The sequence below is a fragment of the Penicillium atrosanguineum genome (genome assembly GCF_028827265.1).
Source record: "Penicillium atrosanguineum strain IBT 20685 chromosome Unknown utg000006l_segment0_segment0, whole genome shotgun sequence".
Taxonomy (NCBI): Eukaryota; Fungi; Ascomycota; class Eurotiomycetes; order Eurotiales; family Aspergillaceae; genus Penicillium; species Penicillium atrosanguineum.
Window position 1 is genome coordinate 1,707,192 of NW_026623138.1, and position 21,414 is coordinate 1,728,605.

General features: G+C 51.8%; 8 protein-coding genes across 8 annotated transcripts; 3 read left to right on the forward strand and 5 right to left on the reverse strand.

Annotated features, from left to right (window-relative positions):
* Positions 1-668: 668 nt before the first annotated feature.
* On the reverse strand, positions 669-4,597 carry N7443_007780 (uncharacterized protein; the record flags this gene model as incomplete). The annotated part of the gene is made up of 2 exons (XM_056887836.1): positions 669-1,737; positions 1,788-4,597. 2 exons carry the CDS (start codon positions 4,595-4,597, stop codon positions 669-671), a joined length of 3,879 nt encoding a protein of 1,292 aa, XP_056739527.1.
* Positions 4,598-5,106: 509 nt separating this feature from the next.
* On the reverse strand, positions 5,107-6,894 carry N7443_007781 (RNA polymerase-associated protein; the record flags this gene model as incomplete). The annotated part of the gene is made up of 3 exons (XM_056887837.1): positions 5,107-5,835; positions 5,891-6,761; positions 6,824-6,894. 3 exons carry the CDS (start codon positions 6,892-6,894, stop codon positions 5,107-5,109), a joined length of 1,671 nt encoding a protein of 556 aa, XP_056739528.1.
* Positions 6,895-7,441: 547 nt separating this feature from the next.
* Positions 7,442-8,176, forward strand: N7443_007782 (demethoxyubiquinone hydroxylase family protein; the record flags this gene model as incomplete). The annotated part of the gene is made up of 1 exon (XM_056887838.1): positions 7,442-8,176. One exon carries the CDS (start codon positions 7,442-7,444, stop codon positions 8,174-8,176), a length of 735 nt encoding a protein of 244 aa, XP_056739529.1.
* A 481-nt stretch (positions 8,177-8,657) lies between these two features.
* ltpA (tyrosine protein phosphatase LTP1) lies at positions 8,658-9,342 on the reverse strand (the record flags this gene model as incomplete). Its single annotated transcript, XM_056887839.1, has 2 exons — positions 8,658-9,199; positions 9,285-9,342. 2 exons carry the CDS (start codon positions 9,340-9,342, stop codon positions 8,658-8,660), a joined length of 600 nt encoding a protein of 199 aa, XP_056739530.1.
* A 1,116-nt stretch (positions 9,343-10,458) lies between these two features.
* chsA (chitin synthase I) lies at positions 10,459-13,346 on the forward strand (the record flags this gene model as incomplete). The annotated part of the gene is made up of 3 exons (XM_056887840.1): positions 10,459-10,653; positions 10,706-13,267; positions 13,332-13,346. The coding sequence occupies 3 exons, from the start codon at positions 10,459-10,461 to the stop codon at positions 13,344-13,346; spliced, it is 2,772 nt and encodes a 923-aa protein (XP_056739531.1).
* A 413-nt stretch (positions 13,347-13,759) lies between these two features.
* Positions 13,760-14,474, reverse strand: N7443_007785 (uncharacterized protein; the record flags this gene model as incomplete). Its single annotated transcript, XM_056887841.1, has 2 exons — positions 13,760-13,926; positions 14,000-14,474. 2 exons carry the CDS (start codon positions 14,472-14,474, stop codon positions 13,760-13,762), a joined length of 642 nt encoding a protein of 213 aa, XP_056739532.1.
* A 575-nt stretch (positions 14,475-15,049) lies between these two features.
* N7443_007786 (uncharacterized protein) lies at positions 15,050-16,088 on the forward strand (the record flags this gene model as incomplete). The annotated part of the gene is made up of 2 exons (XM_056887842.1): positions 15,050-15,208; positions 15,267-16,088. The coding sequence occupies 2 exons, from the start codon at positions 15,050-15,052 to the stop codon at positions 16,086-16,088; spliced, it is 981 nt and encodes a 326-aa protein (XP_056739533.1).
* Positions 16,089-16,439: 351 nt separating this feature from the next.
* On the reverse strand, positions 16,440-21,011 carry N7443_007787 (uncharacterized protein; the record flags this gene model as incomplete). The annotated part of the gene is made up of 4 exons (XM_056887843.1): positions 16,440-17,880; positions 17,930-20,271; positions 20,327-20,385; positions 20,447-21,011. 4 exons carry the CDS (start codon positions 21,009-21,011, stop codon positions 16,440-16,442), a joined length of 4,407 nt encoding a protein of 1,468 aa, XP_056739534.1.
* Positions 21,012-21,414: the final 403 nt, after the last annotated feature.

The following is a 21,414-nucleotide window of genomic DNA, read 5'->3' on the forward strand; positions in this document are numbered from 1 at the left end:
GATATCGAAACTCGACTACTCTTACCGTTCAATATCGGTGCCAACAAATATGCTCAAAGCAGTGAGGGATTTCTTATCGCCAAATGGAGTGTAAACGAGGTGCCCGATGGGTTATACCGAGTCAATTTTGCCAGCGGAATCCTACCCTTGGATTCATTTTGTTCCCATATCCACAATTTCTTGCTAAATTGGGCAGAGCGTGTGGAAGTGGGTGATAGGGAGGTGAATGAATTTGGTGTTGCTTTTGGGATTGAAAAGTTGAAGGGTGCTGATACCCTAGAACATTGGCAGAAATACTTCATACCTCGATAAAGCTAAAAGCAATTTGTAACCCGAGACGCTAATCTATCCTATAGGGGCTTCTAGTAGTCGAAAGCGGCTTGAAGAATATAAGGTACTGGCCTTATAGTAGGACGGGTTGTCAATGAGTCAAACAATGAGGTCACTACAGTACATCCGGAAATCGGCGTCACCAACTATACTCTTTAATTGTTTCTCGAACCCAATGCCAAGGTTAATTAAGCTATACTGAGAAATTGCCCGGAACATGGTTTGAATCCCGAAACTCCCATCCCACTACAGAATATCAAAAACGCCAGTTCGAAGCATATGTAGATCCCACGCTATGAGTCAAAGCAGCCATAAACGTAACGAGACAGAGAACCCGCTCAATCCCATTGTCCCTTTCCAGCCAGTGCACCAAGACTACCACCTGCATGCTTATTCAACAGCTTCGTAATATTAGTACCACCACTCCGCTGCTTCATACGCAGCTGTTTTTCGCGCTCTTGTTCACGCGCAGCAGTGTAAGAGTTAACAGCACCGCCCTTTTTCGGACCAGAGGCACTAGGCTTGGAGACGCGGCTTGTAGAAGAAGAGCTGGAGTTGGATGAAGTTGAGCCTCCAGTGACGCGACGGAGGAGCTGTGGCGGACGGAATCCGATGGGGCCGTCCGAGTTGCCACTGTGGAAAGCCTGTTTGGTGTTTGAGGATCCTGATGTCGTAGCGGAGTTGGATGATGCTTGGCGGAGGAGGGCAAGGCGGTCGACGACTGGGCCGCGAGTGCGGCGTGGGTGCGTGGGGACGGCGAAGCCATCCTTGGGTTGGGAGCCTCCGTCATCTGAGAAAGCCTCTTCTGTGCCGGATATGTTTGAACCGCCTTCTTCCTCGACGCCTTCGTCATCAATAGAGGCGTCCTCGTGGAATGAGTCGTATTCGGGGGTCTCTGTCAGGAAGGACAGGGTCTCGCGGATCTCGGCCAGAGTGGCGGGCTTCTTGGACATCGCACTGGCAGGAGTGCGGCGAAGGTTGGGCGGAGGTCGGTTGGTAGCATCTTCGGCAGTTGGCTCGAGAGGTCTCTTGCGCTTCTTGCCGTCATGTGCAGTTTCGACTTGTTCCTGGGATGCAATATCTTGTGATTCGACTTGAGAACCACCCTCCTTCTCTTCCAGGAAGTCCAACTCGAAATCATCCTCCATTTCACGATCTTCAATGGCCTTGAAGAATGCAGCCTTCTTTGGGTTCTCGGCGAGTGCACCGATCTTCTCATCCGCAAGAAGAGCACGGCGCATCTTGGCAAACTCGCGTTGCTTCTCGCGTCGACGTGCTAGTCGTTCGTCGTCCGAGTCGTCAAGATCAAGGTCATCATCGGCATTGCGGCGACGTCGCAGAGCGCCCGTCGTGATATCTCTCATCAACTTGTTGACATCCTTCTCGTCCCGGTTTCGTTGGTGCTCACTAAAAATCTGTCAGCAAGCAATCATTAAAATCTGGCAAGCGATACATACGCGTTCAATGCGGCAAGTTGTTTTTCATCAACAACCTCGCCACTCTGGTCATTGATCATTTGGTGATCGTAGGCATCTTCTTCCCCGTCACTGTCATCACTGGCTCCTCCAATACCGGCGTATTCATCTTCAGATTCCTCCGCAGCCTCATCAACAATTCCCTTGGCTTTGCTGTTCTTCTTATCAAAGGCAACAGTCGATTTCTTAGTGGCTTTCTTCATGACATTGAAGGCATTGGCGTTAATCTCAAAGTCGCCTTCATTGTCCTCTTCCTCAACAACAGACATATCGGCTGCACGGCCCCTTCGGAGCTGCTTGCGTTTTCTTTCAGCGACTGGCGATTGGCTCTGTCCTATAAGGACGGTATCTACAGTCGACACTGGTGGCGTTTCTCGGAAACGCTTGGCAGGGTCGAATGGCGAGAACACAAAGCCTTCGTCTTGGGTCGGATCTGGAAGCTGGGAATACTGCGAGAAGCGGTGGTTGGCAGGGGATTCGGACACTCTGGCGATGCTTGGATTGTAGTTGGACATGAAGTCATGATCATTGGACTGTTCCTGGCTGTCTCGAACGAGAATTTCGGAGTCTTCGGCCTGGAGCCTGGGAATAGGGCGGCCTGGGTCGGGAAGAGAGAAAACAGCAGCCTCTGACCTTGTTTGGCTGGCGCCATCGTCATCTGCCAGAGTGCCAGCAAATGCTTGGGTCAATCCCATAGACATACTAGGAGACTGCATGCCAGGGAACTGAGGTCGCTCGGCAGATTGAGGCGCATCGGATGGTGGTCTGACCGGGGTTGATGGTACTTGTGGTTCCTCATCATCTTCGTCGTCGCTGACCACGCGAGTCCGACGCTTGCGCCGAGACTCTGAGACCTCCTCTTCAACATCAGATGGCGCCATTTCGCTCTGCTCGTCCGCGGAATCGTCGTCTTCATTGGCACCCTGGTCAAGGAATTTTAGTTTTTCACTGACACACTGTCCATCATCGTCATCGTCGTCTTCGCCAGATCCATTGTCGTCAGAACCGGAGAATACAAAGTCGTCATCATCCTCATCATCTTCATCGAGACCTTGCGCCTTCTTCCTGGCCGCTCGCTCTTGGCGCGCAATTTCATCGCCCTCCTGACGAGCCTTCTCCACCAGGTTCTCGAGGTTATCTTCCATGGCAGCACGTTCTTCGGCAGTCTCAATGACAACGCCCTTTGCCCTAAGCTCATCCATACGCTCACGCCTCTCTTTGGCAGCTTGCTGTCGGGCTCTATAGAGCAGACTGACGGAGAGTTCTGCGGAAGTCATAGAAGTAGTCTTGCGGGTTGGCGATGTCAAGTGTGCTAAAGCCTTCAGTCTTGTCATCGAAGATGATTCTTGCATCTGCCTAGAAGGCAGATTCTCGAAAGCAGCAATACGACGAGCCTTGGCAGGCGACGTGACCACCTCGAGATCATCGCTATCGGAATCATCCTTGTTGTGCTGGGCGACATCGTGTCTAGACATTAGAACACGAACCGATGGTTGAGTCATCTTGCGTGACTCGCTCTTGGGCTTGGTGGCGTTTGATTTGAGCTCTGAAGAGTCGACAGTAACGGCAACAAATGGTTCTTTGAGTTCCTTAGGCGCATCATTAGCTTTGATGAAGCGGTCAGCTAGAGTAGATGTAGCGGTCTCCGCAGACGTATCGTCCCCACCGATCTCTGATTGATTTTGTACAGAGACGTCGGCAATCGGCTTGTCTGAATCGGAAGGTCCAAGGATTGGGGAAGTGTGAGGTGTATCGTTCTTCTTTTGAGTGACCTCGCCGTCAGATGATTGTTGCGAGCCAGCCGTTGATGATGAATTCGCGGTAGGAGCCTCGACAGTTGGGACATCGGGTTGCATAAAGTTGAATCGAGCAAACAAGCTTTCCTTGGTGATTTTCTTAATTGTTTGTGCCTGATGCGCCAATTGCATATTTCGGCTCATCCGCTGGGTCTCTCGGCTCATTTCCTCTAATGCTTTTTTGCTGGCTTTCCGTGGTTGACGGGCAATTTGGCTCAGCTTCTTCGCAGAGCTTGGATCATCAGTTTCGCTATCCTCCCCAGAAAGCATCTCAGAGCTAAATTGTTCCATCTGGGCACGCTTGGTGGCCTTTTGCTCTGCCTCGATCTTTTCACGTTCTTCGCGCTCCTTGCGTTTTTGGGCGACGAGAGCAAGGAACCTGGCGTTGGATTTCGGGTTTCTGTCCATCTCTTCGTCTGAATCTTGATCGCTGGCGGGTTCATTGTGTGGCGCTGCTGGGGAAGAGACGAACAAGGGAGAGACGGTGCGAGCACGAGAGGGTGAACGGCGAGACTGATCGCTTGGAACTGATGATTGTTGAGCTTTGCTCTTGCTCTTTCTCTTAGGCGCTGCAGCGGGGAGATCATCTTCGCTGGAATCCTCGTATGTGGGGCTTTTCTTTGCTTGCTCTTGTTCCTTCCGCAGAACGTTGGACAAGTGAGAGAAAGCCGTGTCTCTTTCAGAAGCATTGGCGTTTCCTTGCATGCGAGCCGCCATGCGGCCCTTGGGTCTGACAATATCATCTGCGTCTTCCGAGTCATCTTCTGAGTCGGCAAGATGAATTCGTTGACGCGTCTCGGTAGTCGATGTATTGTTAATTGTGAAGTCCAGCTTCGAAATGGGGCGTGATGTCTTGGTGAGATGGGTCTCAGTTTCCGAGTCACTGTCGAACTCTGCCATCATGGCTTTGATCTTCTGCCCGGGTGTTAGAATGTTGGGCGAGTTGCCGGCTGGGGACGCGGAGCGCGTCGACCGCGGCGTAGACGGCGAGGACATTGTGGATGTGAAAGGAAGGGTATCAACGGGGTATCGTAAGAAATGGACTAATTTGAGGGCTAACCGGTCATGACGGAGCCACTATGAAGAGGAGGGGAGGAATTGAAGAATTGCAGTGGGAGGATCCAAGGGCGCATAGCCCAGACGCGATGCGCGTGCTTCGCGTTGCTAGGCCGTCCACGTGACTTTCTTTATCTTATCGCCACTCATCTATATGGACCGTGACGGTATGGTATAGTAGGAACACTCTGTCGTTGTTCTATTAACAAGTCGATTGTATTCGCAAACTGTGCTGCTCATGCTCCATAGCCATTTGGCTCGTAGTACAAAAAAAAGAAGTTCCCATAATAATTTTCTGAAAAGACGCCACGTCCATGCGCCTATTCCTGATAGTAAAAAGAAAAGAAGCCATCTGCCTCCACCGCTAGATTCTCTAATGTGTACACGACTGGCCAGGCTGATTGATACGAGAATATGCCTGCCAGTCCGGATTGATCGGATGACAGATTCTAAATGTCGATGTCAATGCCTAGGTCCATATCTCCGATGGCCTCGTCGTCGTTCTTGCGGTAGCTGATCATAAACCCGCTCTTGGGCTTCTTCGGGGTCAGACCGGAGTTGGGAGTCACCACCGACGGAGTGCTAGCCTTGGAGGCTTCCTTGGGGGTATCGGCAGGACTGCCATCAGCAGGCACGATCTCTTCCTTTTGCTTGTCGGAGAGATCGTGGTGAGTCTTGGCGATGGTTCGAACACGCATGAAAGGATCGGTAGAAGCCTCGCCACGGGCAACTGCGGCGGCAGCCTTGCGAGCGGCCTTGCGCTCCTCAATTTGAGCACGACGAACATTCTCGTGGTTGAGTTTCTGGTTGCGGAGATTGATCAGGTGGACACGCTCTGCCTCCGAGAGCGTCTTGTCGGCTGCTGGCTTAATAAGTGTTGTACCCCAGGAGAGGTTGGGGTTAAGGATCTTGTCCAGTTCCTTCTGCAGCTTCTCGACTTCGTCTTCATCGCCATTTGCCTTGGCATTCTTGAGGTCACGCTCCAGGTCAACCCGGCGAAGAACGTCCTTCTTGGAGTCAAAGGCACCCTGCTTGCGCAACTTCTCGTTCAGTTCAGCGGCTGTGAAGTGGTGATTGATCAGCCGATTGATGTCTGCGACCTTGGAGGCCAGTTTTGCCTGAGTGGCCATTTTGCCATCCTCAACAGCTAGTGTCTTTCGGTAGCGATTGTACTCAGTCTAGACGTGAATCAGTCATGAACGCGCGATTATATGAAGGAACAGAATAACGCACCTCTGTGAACGCAGAGTCGGAACAGGCGATGAAAGGGAACTCGCGGATGGCCTTGCCATGTGCCATCTTGGCATACTGGTCAGTAACAAAAGGCCGACCATTCGTAGCCTCCAAAGCGTACGGCTTTCCCGTGGTGAAGCCTGTGATCAAGCAGATGCGGTACTCATTCATGCCAGTTTCCGCATTAGGTCCAATGTTGACACGAGCGTAGCAGCCGATGATAGCATCTTCGAACCCGGGATAGAAGCAGACCTGAGCAAAGTTGCTTCGTCCAACACGAGCACGCTGAAGATCACGAAGTTCAGCAGGGGGGTCATCTTTGGGGATGGAGGGTGAACGGCGATTATCCAATTCGAGGTCGCTTTCGGCCTCAGCATCCTCGTCAGACATGTCAGAGCCAACAGAACGAGATCGGCGGTGAGATTGAGGGGTATCGCGGCGGCGCAATTCATCTCGCTTGCCCTTCTGTTCACGTTGGCGCTTATAGGCGTCGATAGCAGCAGAGGTTTCTCCCACTTTACGGCCGCCCAGAGTCGTCTTCTGTCGGGAGCTCTTCCGCTGGTTCTCGTCCAAGCCGGCAGAGCCGGCCTTGCGCTTAGCTTTACGCTGTTCGTCACGCTCTCGCGAGGCTAGGAGGCGACGCAAGGCCAGATCCTGATTGTGGCGATCAACTTGCTGGGCACGCTCGGAGAGCAACTCCTCGCGCTGGATCTCGGGCATCGCCGAGATCTCCTGCTTCTCCTTCGCAGAGTAGTATAGCTTGTCATAAGGAAAGATGGCGCCGTCTTCTTCATCACTGGCATCTCCCGCCTCGGAGTCGGACTCGGACATGGCTGCGGATTGCAGAGAGTGTTGGGACTCGGCTTCGGATCTGTTGCGCATACCGACAAATTAGTCAATAGTTCGCAGGCGGGTAAGAGAAGTGAGACTCACATTTCACCATCCTCTTCATCTTTCACCTTCCGCGGCCTGCGAGCCGGTTTGGCATTTCCTTTGGTACCCATGGCTGGCGAGCGGTCACCGTCTTGTGATTGAGGAGAGCCAAAATGTTCCGGGGATTCATCCTTCTCCTGCGGGGAGGGGAGTTTTCTTCCTCGGAGTCACCAGCCAGAGCCAGCAGCTCAGCGTCCAAATCGTCGGCCATTTTATAACTTTATCCCGCCTTAGGGCCTTTCTGCGCTCAGACAGCAATCGCAATAGATATGAACACTCAATAAGCTGCCCTTTCCAAGAACCAGGGCAGGCTGCGAGGCGGAATCACTCCTGGCGAGGGGACGCAAAGATTGTAGGTTCCCGAAGGATCAGACCGGAATGGTCCACCAAACACCCGTATATTAAAAAAAGCGTGATCCGGAGGCAATCAACAGACTGTAAAAGTAGCAACGGCGCGGAGGTTAGAGAGTCGATGGGAACGCGTGAATGTCAGTCGCAAGTTGGCCTTTGCCGTTCATGACGTTCGGGTGCCAAGACCACAAGCGCGCGCCTGCGCCAAGACCTTGCTTTACCAGCGACTTCGGCACCAGCTGTCTTGCTTTAGCTTCAATACGAACAATGGAGTCCCTTCCTTCGCTACGACGATGCCTCCTGGCTCAGTGTCGTCGTCCATCTCGACCACTGTCGCCACTTTACCTTGATTTCCTCGCCCCAACAGCTGTGCGTGCCCAGCGCCGACATGCATCTACCGGCACTTCCGGTGGCACTAAACCCCAATACACCCTCAGCAAGAAGCAAAGAGAGTTCCTTGAAAGTGCTCTACGTGTCAACCAGGCTGGTGAAATCGCCGCGACCCTAATCTACACCGCACAAACACCCCAGATCGTCCGCTCGCACCCTCACCTTCGGCCGTTGATGAAGCATATGTACGATCAGGAAGCAGGCCACCTGAAGATATTCAACGGACTAGTCGCGAAGCACCAGGTTCGTCCAACGGCCATGTATCCGCTATGGGAGGTGGCGGCGAGTTTCCTCGGGTGGTCAACAGCCGCCTTAGGCCGTGAAGCGGCTATGGCGTGCACCGAGGCAGTGGAGACGGAGATCGGATCACACTACAATGATCAAGTGAGGGAGATTTTGTCATGGGAGGCAGATGCTGTGAGGCGGGGGGAGGAGCTGGATGATGAGTTGAAGGAAATGCTGTCCATCTTCCGGAGGATTCGTGATGAGGAGCTCGAGCATCTGGATCATGCTGTGGCGAATGATTCCAAGGAAGCCAAGCCGTATGATCCTCTAGTTGATGTTATTCGACTTGGCTGCAGGACTGCCATTAAGATCAGCGAGCGGATTTGATGGGTGTCAGATACGATCGCTACGGCCATGGGAGCATTCCATCCACCTCAAGTGCTCATCCTGATGCCCATTCAGATGTCCCAGTCTATATATTCGCAGTCCGTGGCTTCTATTTTTCTCCCACCTGCAACCACCTGGGCACCTGTCATACTCCAGCATATATCCTGTGCTGTATAATTATCTTGTATCAATACAAATTACTTTTTCTCCAACGGGCATTTGACAGTTCATAGTACCACAAGTGCATCTAGCCAAAGCCCATGGAAACGACGCGCTATGCCCAGAGGTTACGAGTAATCGGATTTCGATCCATCACTATATCAGCGGAGAGCTACACATTGACATCTAGAAGGCGAGATCTTGATGTTGCTCAAACAGCAGGGTATCATTGAAGAAAGTATCCACCTCTCGTCTAGGTCTATAGTGCCCAACCCCTGTTAATGACCAGACCTGGTCGTATATGCAGTGAACTCGTATAATTTTACTCCTTCTCAAGGTATTCCAAGAAGCCCTGAGAGAACCGGAACACCTGCTGGTAAACCTCCTCAAACCCATTAGCACCACCATAGTACGGGTCCTTGACGACCTCGCCCCCGCCCACACGATCATGCAGCTTCCCGCCCTTTCCAAAATCACCAAACAAGCGCACCTCGGCGACCTTGGCGTCCTCGCCATAGGCACCAATCTCAGCATCCTTGGCTGCGCGGGTGTTCTTCGCCGAAGACTTGGCATCGGCCTTCTTCCGCAGCATCGAAATCACGTATTCTCTCTCATCTAGCAGATCCCGCAGGTTGTATTTGTCCATGGCCATTAGATAGTCAAACTTGAGGAAATCATCTCGGTTGACCTTCCGGGCGGCGTGGGTGTAGTTGGTGATGTTGTGGCGGCGCAGAGTCGACATTGTACGGGAGTCCGGAGGTTCATCAGTGTGGTAGGCGCCTGTGCCGGCCGAGTCGATATCGCCAATGATAGAGTTGCCTTCGGCGACGTTGCGGAAGACCCCTTCAGCCATAGGTGACCGGCCTGCGGAATGTAAGCAGGGAACCGAGCAAGGCAGGCCAGGCCAGGCGAGGCCAAGGCAGCGTGGGGGGAGGGGGAGGGGGCTTACAGATATTGCCTAGGCAGACGAATAACACGCTGACGGGGCCATGTTCCAAGGGGGCCATGGTGATTGTGCTTCAATAGAAGAGGGTGTATGTGTGGCAGTTCGCAGCATCAGGCGGGGGCTCATCGTTATCGATAGGCCCTAAGCTCCACCTTGATTTGTGCCCTTCGAGTCTATACTGCTACTACGTCATAAGCCACGGTTCTACAATGTCTCACCTATGCCTTGATCAATCCGGGGTAAAGAAATCTCTATACTATTCATAGTTCACCTAGTGACCGAATGTCCCTCTTCAGGCAACATAATAGCTAAAAAAAGAAAAAATAATCCTTGACAGCCACAGAAGGCTGAGCCGTGGCGTGGCGAGTGGCTCAATGCGGTTCAATGTGGTCCAAGTGCCTGCCGTTGGCCCAGTGACCTGAGTCGAACCCACCACAACCACAACCACAGGCCACCACTTCAGAATCGCGCCGTGGATCGTCCTCGTTTCAGGATTCATTGTTGGATCTTTTCAAGATTGCTGGTTTGTGTTTTGTGCCTTGTGCCTGGTGCCTCTGATCTTTTTTTTCATCTGCTTTCTACCTCATTTCCTCTTGAGTACGTGTTATCTGCAGCCCGGGAATTAATCCACAGGCCAGTGTGGGCCCGATACATGAACGCCTATTCGCCTACCTGCACTCCATCTTCATCGGCGATCGGGCGTCGTAAACAGAGTCCTTGGTCACTTTCTCATTTACCTTCGCCATCGTGTGACAAGCTCCCCTCGCATCTTCCCAAAAATCCCCTCCCCTCATCTTCGCTTGGGCCATTCGCTCATTCTGAAACTACGCCGAGAGTTTGGGGTCCCGTCCGTTGCGACTAGTGAACCAAAGCTTTCCACTCGCTGCTCCTGACGCAATCTCCAACCGTGTCCGTGTCCCCCTGCTACAGACTAGCAGTAAGCCTGAGGGACGGGCTCAGTTCCACCAAACTCAAAGCCGAGGCTGAAGATGGCCTACAACCGAGTTGGTTAGTTCCTTTCTCCTTTTCTTGTGTTTGAGTCCTACGCGCGCACCACAGAGAACCTCGAAATTGTGCTGGTCATTGATCTTTGCATGGTTGCCGTGCGATTTGTTCTCCTGGTCTTGCGATTGGAAAACTTGTGCTCTGGAAGCGCCGTCGAACAGAAAAACTAACAATGCGCACTCCAGATCCCTTTGGGGACGAGCATCACCATGAACCTATCATGAACCCTTCTCAGGTCACCAGCTATACCAATCGCAGCCCCTCTCCGGGGCACCCTCTGAACTCATACCAGCTTGAGGATAATCCTTACGCTCCTACAGGGCACCTGCCTATGCCCTCAAGTGATCGCCTCGCCGACCAACCCACCGTGAGTAGCTTCGTTGCGCGCGCAAGCACATAGCGCTGACTTTTGGTCTTAGTATTCGGTCGAGAATATTCAGAACTCTTACGGTCACAATGAAGCCTACGAGGGTCATCAACCCTACGGATACAGTCATGATTATGCGGTCGACACTGAGGCGCACCACGACGCTTACTATACCCAGCCTTACCAGCCCGCGCTCGGCCGGCACGAAGACTACGACCTAGGCTCATACCCAGAGCCTACCCCAGAGCCTATCCATACCCCTTATGATGACAATGCGCCCATGTTACAGACGGGTGAAAACCCCTTCGGGCCGGACCCGTACAGTGCTGATTTCCAGGATGAGCCGCGCCCAACGCCGAGCCCTGCACCTATTCGACGATGGAAGACCGTCAAGGAAGTCCAATTGTTCAACGGCAATCTCGTCCTGGATTGTCCTATTGCCCCGAAGCTGCTCAGTCAGATCCCACACGCTGAAGCCCCCGGCCGTGATGAGTTCACCCATATGCGTTATTCCGCCGCGACTTGCGACCCCGCGGATTTCTTCGAGGAACGTTTTACTTTGCGCCAGAAGCTTTTCGCAAAGCCGCGCCACACTGAGTTGTTCATTGTCGTGACCATGTACAACGAGGACGATTTCCTCTTCGCGCGCACCATGTCCGGTGTTTTCAAGAACATCGATCACATGTGTTCGCGCACCAGCAGTAAAACATGGGGCAAGGATGCTTGGAAGAAGATCGTGGTCTGCGTTATTAGTGACGGCCGTGCGAAAATCAACGCGCGAACCCGTGCGGTCCTGGCCGCTCTGGGTGTGTACCAGGACGGAATTGCCAAGCAGCAGGTCAACGGCAAGGACGTGACAGCCCATATTTACGAGTATACTACTCAGGTCGGTTTGGAGGTCAAGGGTACTCAGGTTCACCTGAAGCCTCGCTCGGGTCCGCCTGTGCAGATGATTTTCTGTCTGAAAGAAAAGAACCAGAAGAAGATCAACTCTCACCGCTGGTTCTTCCAGGCATTCGGTCGTGTTTTGGATCCCAACATTTGCGTCCTTCTCGACGCCGGTACCAAGCCTGGTGGTGACTCGATCTACCACCTGTGGAAGGCATTCGATGTCGAGCCCATGTGCGGTGGTGCCTGTGGTGAGATCAAGGTCATGACTTCGAAGGGAAGGAAGCTGCTCAACCCGTTGGTGGCTGGCCAGAACTTCGAGTACAAGCTTAGCAACATTCTTGATAAGCCGTTGGAATCTGCATTCGGTTTCATTTCCGTGTTGCCCGGTGCTTTCTCTGCGTACCGATTTGTCGCTCTGCAGAACGACAAGAACGGTCAGGGTCCGCTCGAGAGATACTTCCTAGGTGAGAAAATGCACGGTGCGAATGCTGGTATCTTCACAGCCAACATGTACCTGGCCGAGGATCGTATCCTGTGTTTCGAGATTGTCGCTAAGCGCAAGTGCCGCTGGTTGCTTCAGTATGTCAAATCATCGACTGGTGAGACCGATGTGCCGGACCGCATGGCCGAGTTCATTCTCCAGCGCCGTCGTTGGTTGAACGGTAGTTTCTTCGCCGCCGTCTACGCAATCACCCACTTCTACCAGGTTTTCCGCAGTGATCACAGCTTCCTGCGCAAATTCGCCTTTATGATCGAATTCATCTATCAAACGGTGGCGATGATCTTCGCGTGGTTCGGTATCGGTAACTTCTTCTTGGTCTTCCACATCCTCACGACTTACCTCGGTGACGACGACCTTCTCGGCACTGCCGGTAAAGTTTTAGGTATTGTCTTCGAATGGCTCTATCTGGCAACCTTGGTAACGTGTTTTGTTCTTGCTCTCGGTAACCGACCCGGTGGATCGAACAAGTTCTACATGACAATGGTGTATTTCTGGATCGTGATCATGATATATTTGTCTTTCGCAGCAGTGTTTGTCACGGTGAAATCAATCCAGACGGAAGTTGCAGAAGACAGTTTCACTGTCAGCGATCTGTTCACCAACAAGACTTTCTTCTCGATTATCGTCTCCCTCGGTTCGACCTACGTCATGTGGTTCATCGCGTCCTTCATCTTCCTGGACCCCTGGCACATGTTCACCTCGTTCATCCAGTATATCTTGTTGACCCCGACCTACATCAACGTGCTCAACATCTACGCCTTCTGTAACACCCATGACATCACATGGGGAACCAAGGGCGACGACAAGGCCGAGAAACTGCCCTCCGCACACCTCAAGCCCGGCGGCAAGGTCGACGTCAACATCCCTCAGGACGACGGCGATCTGAACGCACAGTACGAAGCCGAGTTGCTAAAGTTCTCCATGAAGCCGCCGAAAGAGGTCCAGATCATCTCGGACGAGGAGCGCCAGGCTGACTACTACAAGGGTTTCCGCAGCGCAGTCGTGTTGGCCTGGGTATTCTGCAACTTCGCCCTCGGCGCAGTGGTCCTGTCGGCTGCTGGTTTGGAAACCTTCGACAAGACGAGCACGACCACCAGCTCGTCCGAGGATCTCACGCAGAATGAACGCTCGCTCATTTACATGGAGGTGGTCTTGTGGAGTGTCGCTGGACTTTCGATGTTCAAGTTTATCGGTGCGATGTGGTACCTGGTGGTTCGGATGGTGAGTTTTCCTTTTCCTGCTGTTTCACATCTCAAGGTCAATATGCTAATACCACCCCTTACAGTTCCGAGGCGTTTGATTCCATCATCTTGTTCCAGCCTAACGAACTATACTGCTTTCTTGATGTTTCAATATATCCCCTGATGAGTTGAGCTGAGTTGATTACCACGGCGGGCCCGGTCCGGTATGAATCCACGGCATGGAATTCGAATTCGTGTAATATGTGTGACGAACCCTGAACGGCATTTTGTCTGACGTTGATATGTTTGGTTTTTTCTTCTCTTTTTTGTTATGTTCTTTTCCTTCATCTTTTCCTTTCTTCTCGGACATGGATGCATGGTGCGTGGAATTTCAGCTGTATCTGTAGATAAGGGTGGTATAGATGGAATTGACTCGTCAAATTATATTCAAAATTGATGCAGATTCGTGTAAATCTTGACTTGGCTGCTCTGTTGTACTAGTATCCGGCTCCTGGTCAAGCTCAGGAACATATCAACCAGCCTTGTTTTTTGAATGCACGCATACAGCGATACCGCCCAAGACCAAGAACAACCCCAGCCACGTTTCCTTCGCGATGACCTTGCGCTCCACATACCACTCTCCAAGCACAGTAAACAAGAAAGCGCTCGAATTGGCAAGCGGCACAGTCAAGGAGAGCTCTATAACACCATCAGCAAATAGTCTCACACCGATACCAACCCCAAACCCCTCGAGGAAAAGGAAGAAACATACCATGTTTCCCAACGAGCAAAAAGAACCAAATACTTCCCGTCAAGTTAACCACCAACGGAATCGAATAAGCCGGCGTCTTAAGCAAATTCACAACCGTCCAAAAGACACCCACAATCTTCTCTCTCAGCCAAGACTTCTTTCCCTCCCTCTTCCACGCCGGTGTCGGAATATTATCCTCATCACCATCCCTTTCATCCCGTGCCGCTGCCCGTTGCGAACTCCCACTCCTCCTCCTCACACCCTCGTCTTCCGTCGGTAGCAATTCCTGCTCTTCTTCGCCGTCAACCAGTTGGGGTTGCGATTGCGATCGTCCGCGAGGGGATTGGGATTGCTTCTCTTGTCGCGCGTTGAAGTCGGCGGCGGCGCGACGGATAAAGGGCGTTGTGAAGCCCCATGCTACGCCGACTAGGAGGAATGAGAGGACGTAGTTGAAGACTGAGGGGGCTGGCTCGGGGATGCTGGCGTCTGGGTCCATTGTGAATTGGGACTTTGGTCTAGGTCACGAATTGAGGTTGGGCTTGGAGCTTCAAGGTCGGGGTGAGTCGGAATTTTGGGGTCCGAGCGTTGCGATAAGAGCAGATAAAGATCAGTTGCAGATGCCGGTTCCAGCTATGTAGGGCCTCGTCTTTGATCTTCTCCATGGTGGATCGATGCGGAATATAGCCGTCTTCTATTTCTAATTATGGTTCTCTACATCCACTTGCGGAGCGAGTGGATTATCGGTTCCTCTATCAATCGATATGAAACTTTAGACGCGGAGATTCGGCTTTGGAAGTGCCGACATTAGTAATAATCCCGACCTTAAAGCCAGGGCTACTACATTCTTGACTATATAGGACGTATAACGTGAGATTCCAAAACATCTGTAATCCGAGCCCTAGTAAGATCAGATCTTATTTCCGGAGCGGTTTACACTTCGATCCCCGAAGATCGCCCCGGGGGCGGGAGGGGGAGGGGGAGGGGGGGGGGGGGGAGCAAGCAGTATAAAAGCTGGTCGCGGCAACGGCCGGACCTCAATTTCAAACACATCCAACTTCCATATCACACGCAATGGCAATCCCCTCAAGCCCTAAGCTCGACGGCTTCGACGTCCTCCAGACAAACTTCAAGCATGTCGGAGACCACCCCATCCGAGCCGACATCCTCGTACCCCAGAAGCCTCACACAGGCAAACGGCCAGTGATCCTCCGTTTCCACGGCGGCGGTCTGGTAAGTTATATATCTCCCAAAGCCAGCCCAGGAAAAACAAATTCTTATCCAAGCGCAGGTCTTCGGAGACTCTCTGTTCATGAATTTCTGGCCTCACTGGGCCTCAGACCTAGCACTAGCCCACAACGCCATAATCATCAGTCCAAACTACCGCCTCATGCCAGAAGGAACCAGCGCCCAGATCTATGAAGATATAGAAGATTTCTGGTCCTGGTTACACTCTCCTTCTCTTGTAGAACTACTAGCCGCGCATTCAACGCCTACAGAGGTCGATCTTGACCGCATCCTCACAGCGGGCGAGTCCGCCGGCGGCTTGTTAAGCGTCTACCTAGCCCTGTCGCATCCAACAGACATCCGCGCCGCGACAGTCGCCTACCCAAGCGTTGATCTAGGTCCAGACGAATTTGGACATCCGCGAGCGAGTCCATGCTTTGGAAACCATATTCCGGAATCGGTGATTCAAGCCGAAGAAAGCGCCGCCAAGATCGGGACAGCTGAGTCTTCGATCACTGATGAGTCTCGGTTGGTGTATATGCTTGCTATTGTGGAGCATGGGACCCTGCACGGTGTTTATGAGCGGGGCGCGGAAGGGGTTCCGCAGAAGGTGTTGTATCCGATGGTGAAGTTGGAGGAGCCCGGGTTGGATATTCCGGTCGGTGGCATTGCCGTTATTCACGGCCGGCAGGATAGTGTTGTTCCTATTGGTGGGGTTGAGAGGTTTGTGGAGAGGGCGCGGGAGGTTACGAGGGGTAAGGCGGGGAATGAGGGGGTGGTGCTCACTGTCAGGGATGGGGAGCATGGGTTTGATGCGGACGTTAGATATAGTGAGGAGTGGTTGAGCGATACGTTCAAATTTGCCGTCGATGCTTGGGTGAAATAGAGGTAGTATCCTGTCCTTAGCAGAATACAATGTGGCCCTGCGGAACTTGGGTTGATACATAGTCGTTTTAATTGTGATTTTATCTCAAGCAGTGTTTGGTCCGTTCATTATAACCCTTTTTAGTTCTTTAGATTCATGATGTCTTGATTTTAGCTCCAGAGGTAGGTAAATCTTCGAGATAGTACAAAGATAGATGAATGTGTAAACGGTAAAAATTAAATGAATATTGCAGCTTCGGCGGCAAGTCTAAATCTATAACGATGGTATCAACAAAAGGAAACAAAAATCTAAATGATAGCTGCACAAGGAGAAACATAATGAGAAAGAAAACAAGAGAGTGAAGTGAGAATATCATTTGCTGTCCTTGGAAGGTTTGGAAGGCACAAAGCGCGCAAACTTCTTCTTCATACCATCCATGTCCCACCTCTTAACACGGAAAAGGTAGTAAAGCAAAGTGGCCATGAAAATGTTGAAGAAGATGAAGGCCCAGACAATACCAAAATTACGCCATCTCTCGCTGTATTGGATATTATCAGACTCAAGGAACTGATCCGCGACAGTGAGAGAGCAGTATTCACAGCTTGAAGTTGCGTTCATGTTCATAACCTGTCCTCCGGCCGCGGTGGCATATTTTTCGAGATACTCCCAGCATGTCTGACCAGAAGGAGGATCAAATATAGAGAGCTCTGACGTAGAGCACACAACTTGGCGATCGTGGACTTGAGTAGCAGCCATGGCTGCAACCCAGTAAGTGAAGGGGGAGACTCGGTACATGAAGATCCAGAAGCCTGGCAGAGCAGACACGGGCTGCATCACACCGCAGAAGGTGAGGGACATGGCGAAAAGAAGGACGACGATGGCACCAGCGGTTTCGGCGTCGGGAAGGGCAGCAATGACCATCTGACCGAATGTGCCGGCGTAAATGAAGAACTGGATGCAGAGCAGAAGAACGGTCACTTGGCTCACTGAGCTGGGAATGCCGACAACAGCGTAGAAGTAGCAGGCGTAGATTAGAATTCCGGTGACGATCATGTATGGGACCTCGACAATGACGTTGGCGATAAGGAAGGCCTTCCATGAGTAGGCCTTGCTGGGTCGCTCGCGAACCTCATAGAGGGATCGTTGGGCCACAAAGAGGGGCATCAATTGTTGAACCAAGGAAGTGAAAATGGTACAAAGCATGAACACAGAGTAGACAATGCACTGCATGCCTTGAAGCGATGTTTTGGCTTGGTAGAAAGAGAATCCAATGAAGAGACCAGCTGCGACACCAAGTGCCCATTTCGACATAATGTAGGAGGGCATTCGCCAGTATTGCTGGAACACACGATAGGTGACCTGCCACAGCTGGAACCAGAATGGCATTGCGAATTCGGATTGACTGGCCGCGGTGTCGTCGTCAACAGGCGCTCCCTGTCGCTCTTTATGAATGCGATCAATCTCGGTTTGAACGGCTGTGCTCTCATTGCTCTGCTTCCAAACGTCGAACCAGTCTTCGCCTTTGGAGTTAGTTCCTTTGTTCACGACGTCGAGCATGTATTCGGCCGGGTTCTCGCTATCGTCGCAGGTTCGTGCACCATTGGCCTCGAAGTAGTCCAGTAGAGTACGAGATTGTTCGCCAATCGGTCCGAAATAAACCGTCCTTCCACCGCGAGCTAGGAAAAGCAGTTGGTCGAACTCCTGGAACAAGATAGCCGAAGGCTGGTGGATTGTGCACAAGATTGCTTGACCGTGAGAAGCCAGGCGACGGAGGAAGGAGCAAATTGCCCAAGAACTCTGGGAGTCAAGACCACTTTTTCAAAGTTAGCAATTGCAGAAGAATCAGATTAGAGATAACTTACCTTGTAGGCTCATCCAAGAAGAGAAGAAGCTTTGGCTTAGCAGCCAATTCGACTCCAATGGTCAAAAGCTTCCTCTGCTCAACATTCAAACCCTCACCAGGAACACCAACAATTGCTTCAGCAAAGTCTTCCATCTGCAACATACCAATGACATCTTCCACGTAGTCGTACTTTTCCTTGATGGAAACACTGGCCGGTTGACGGAGAAGAGCACTGAACCGCAGGGACTCGCGAACAGTAGCCGTTTCAAGATGAAGATCCTGCTGCTGGACATAACCAGTCTTACGCTGGAAACTAGCATCCAGGCTATTGCCGTTGACAAACATATCACCGGTGACAACACCGACTGATGTTCGATGAGCCAGGACATCCAGGAGTGTAGTCTTACCAGCTCCACTGACACCCATCAGCGCAGTAAGTGTTCCAGGCTTCACCCATCCAGAGACATGATCCAAAAGCTTGCGAGGCTCTCCCTTGATTTCAATATCATAGGAAACATCGCGCCAAGTGAAGATGTCAGTCTGTGCCTGAATCGCACCCATGCCGCCATCGCCTTCTTCATCGGAGGTTGATTGCTTCACGGGCGCGCCATCGGTGTTCTCGACATCAGAGCCAGACTTCTCATGACCACGGCGCATGTGAGCGGGCTCGTGGCCACGTCGGAAAACCAATGCTTCGGCGGTGCTTGTCGTGGACGAGTTCAATTCACAGGCCACGAAGTAAATGGTCATGAAGCCGATCAGGAAAGCAATGAGGATACCAAAGTTTCTCCAGACATGGCTAAAACTATAACGGTAATTTTCCCAGATATAGCTATCGCCATTGACAGTCAAATCGCCTGCCACGGAGCCAAGGGTGGAGCAAGAGAACGATTTGCCAGACCTATCCGCGTATGAAGGGATGAGCTGGGCGCAGGGGAAATCGCGTCCGTGAAATTCGTTGGCGATCAGAATCTCAAAGGCGTAGTAGATGGGGTTCAGGTAGTGGATCCATTCAAACCAAGGATGCATGGATGGGCGCGGCAAGACAAAACCAGTGTAGACGACCAGAGCGAGGATCATGACTCCAGCCAAAGCCATTGCTTGAGATACAGTTTGGGTGACTGCAGCCAAGGTCCTGAAGACGGCGGACATGACGAAGGTGATGATGAATGTGATTAGGAAGTAGAGGAAGAAGTTTCCAGGTTCTCGTTGTAGGTTGGCCAGGAAGTAGAGGATGATGTTGAAAGCCACTGCAAGACAGAATTTGACCGGGACATCGGCAATTACACCCGCAATGGCTTCTGTGAAAGGATGGTAGAATGCATAGGAGTTGTGTTTTTCCACAATCGGTCGTTGAGAATAGAGACTGTTGATTTCGGACATGGCTGTGAGGGCGTTTAGAAGAACTGCAAAGAAGAGAGTGGCTCCTTTTTCCTGGAAGCCGGCGGTGGTATTCGGAGCATCGTAGAATACAGATCCAATAATCAGTGCCATGATGATATTGCTAACAACGGTCGAAACGGTTGCAGCCATATCATTCCATAGTCGTTGATACGCACGTTTGGTATTGAGCTTGATTTGCATCGGGACGCTGATAATGTATGGTGACTTGGGTCGAGTGTGCTTGGCTTGTCTACCACGCTTCTTCTCCTGGAACTCGACAGCAGCAGCGGAATTATGCTCGACTGGATATTCCTCCTCGTAGGCGGCGATCTCAGCTTGCAACTTCTCGTGCTCGGGGGAGTTAAGCCATGCTTTTTCAAAGTCCTCGGCTGTGCGAGGCACGCGGCTTTCCATGCCCGGCTTGGGTTGACGCTCCCCTGGGTTAGTGACAGAAGTGAGGAAATCACCAGTTGTCTGTCGTGGCGGGCAAGTCCAGCCCTGATTCTCAAAGTAGGCCTTGGCAGAGGCAGCGGAGCCAAAGAAGATCTCTCGACCTTCATAGAGAACGATGACTTTGTCAAAAATATCGTAGATGTTTTGACTGGCCTGATAGGCAGCCACGGCGTGAGAAGCGCCAGTCAAGTCCGAAAGCAAGCGGAGAGACTCGACAAATTTCAGTGCAGTGGCAGAGTCCAATCCACGCGTGGAATTATCCCAAGCAGCCAGAGGAGAAGCAGCGAGGGCCATTTCAGCAATACTAACTCGCTTTCGCTCACCACCAGACACACCACGAATGAAATCGTCTCCGACGCGAGTGTTATAGGTATGGCTTAGACCGAAGACAGCCATCGTCACTTGTGCCATGTAGCGGGCATATTCTTCCCGGGCCATGCCCTCTAAACGGCGAGCAGGTGTTCTGCTAGCGGCGGCAAATTCCATAGTCTGTCCGACTGTAAGGTGGGGGAAGTGTCGGTCAACCTATAGAGTGGACATTGTTAGTAGATGAAATAGCAGTTGAGTCGAGCTTGCGTACCTCTTGGTTGTAAACAATCTCTCCTTTGAATTCCTTGACCATGCGCGATTGGGGGATACCTATAGCTTCCCGTTAGCAAAGTACTTAAGATAGGTAGCCGAGAATACAAGTTTGCCTCACCATTATAATGAAGGACACTGTTTGAGTCAAGCTCCAAACCATGAGTTTCTCCACACATTGACTTGAGAAGAGTACTGCATCCGGCGCCAGGTCGACCTAGGACCAGCAATAATTCGCCTTTCTTGAGCAGACCGGAGAAGTCTTTAAGAATCCGCCTCCGTGGGGCATGCGATTCACGGATCTTCTGTGGCAACCGAAGGGGTGAAGATAGCATTGACGACACGGTCTCCTGGAATTGCAAGGCAGCGCCAGATCCATAGACGTTAAGGTTCTTGAAGACAATGCCCATATTCTGGCCCGTTCGGCCATCCTTATCGGCATCGGTCATAGCCGCAGCTAGCCATTTCTGCAAGTTGAACTTTGGGGACTGAGGATCTAGGGAGGGATCGTGTTCGGCGACGGATGCTAGACGGTGGGTAGGCACCATAGATTGTCGACGCGATTGTTGCGTTGCGATGCGTGTGAGGGTCTCGATTTCATTTTGTTCGATGAGAGAGATAGGCTCGTAAAGGGGTCCATCTGTGTCTGAAGAGACCCTGCCTACTGAGAGGGTATCTGAAGACATGATTACAAGATAGGCACCTTAGAATGCCGATCTTGGTGGGAAGAAAATAGAACAGTTATTTGAATAAAAGAACTAGATGACAAGTGGGCTGGCAACCGATTTAAATAGAAGTTGTCTGTTCCGGATCCGATCCTTTTCTTCGACATTCTCGCAAAACCTAAAAAATCAAAATCAGAAAAAACGTGGACAGCATTATTGATACACCATCGGCTGTGCTATTGACTGGCACCTCGGGCCCGGGGATCGATCCCGGAACCTGGACTGGCCGAACTCCACCGCAATTTCAAACGTTGCCATTTGGCTTCGGTCACCCCGTACCCGAACCGATAAGCTCCACCAGGGCCGATTGCGGTTTTCGATTGGTTGAAGAAGGCTCTGCTTCCTCCCTGATGACTCAGCGGAT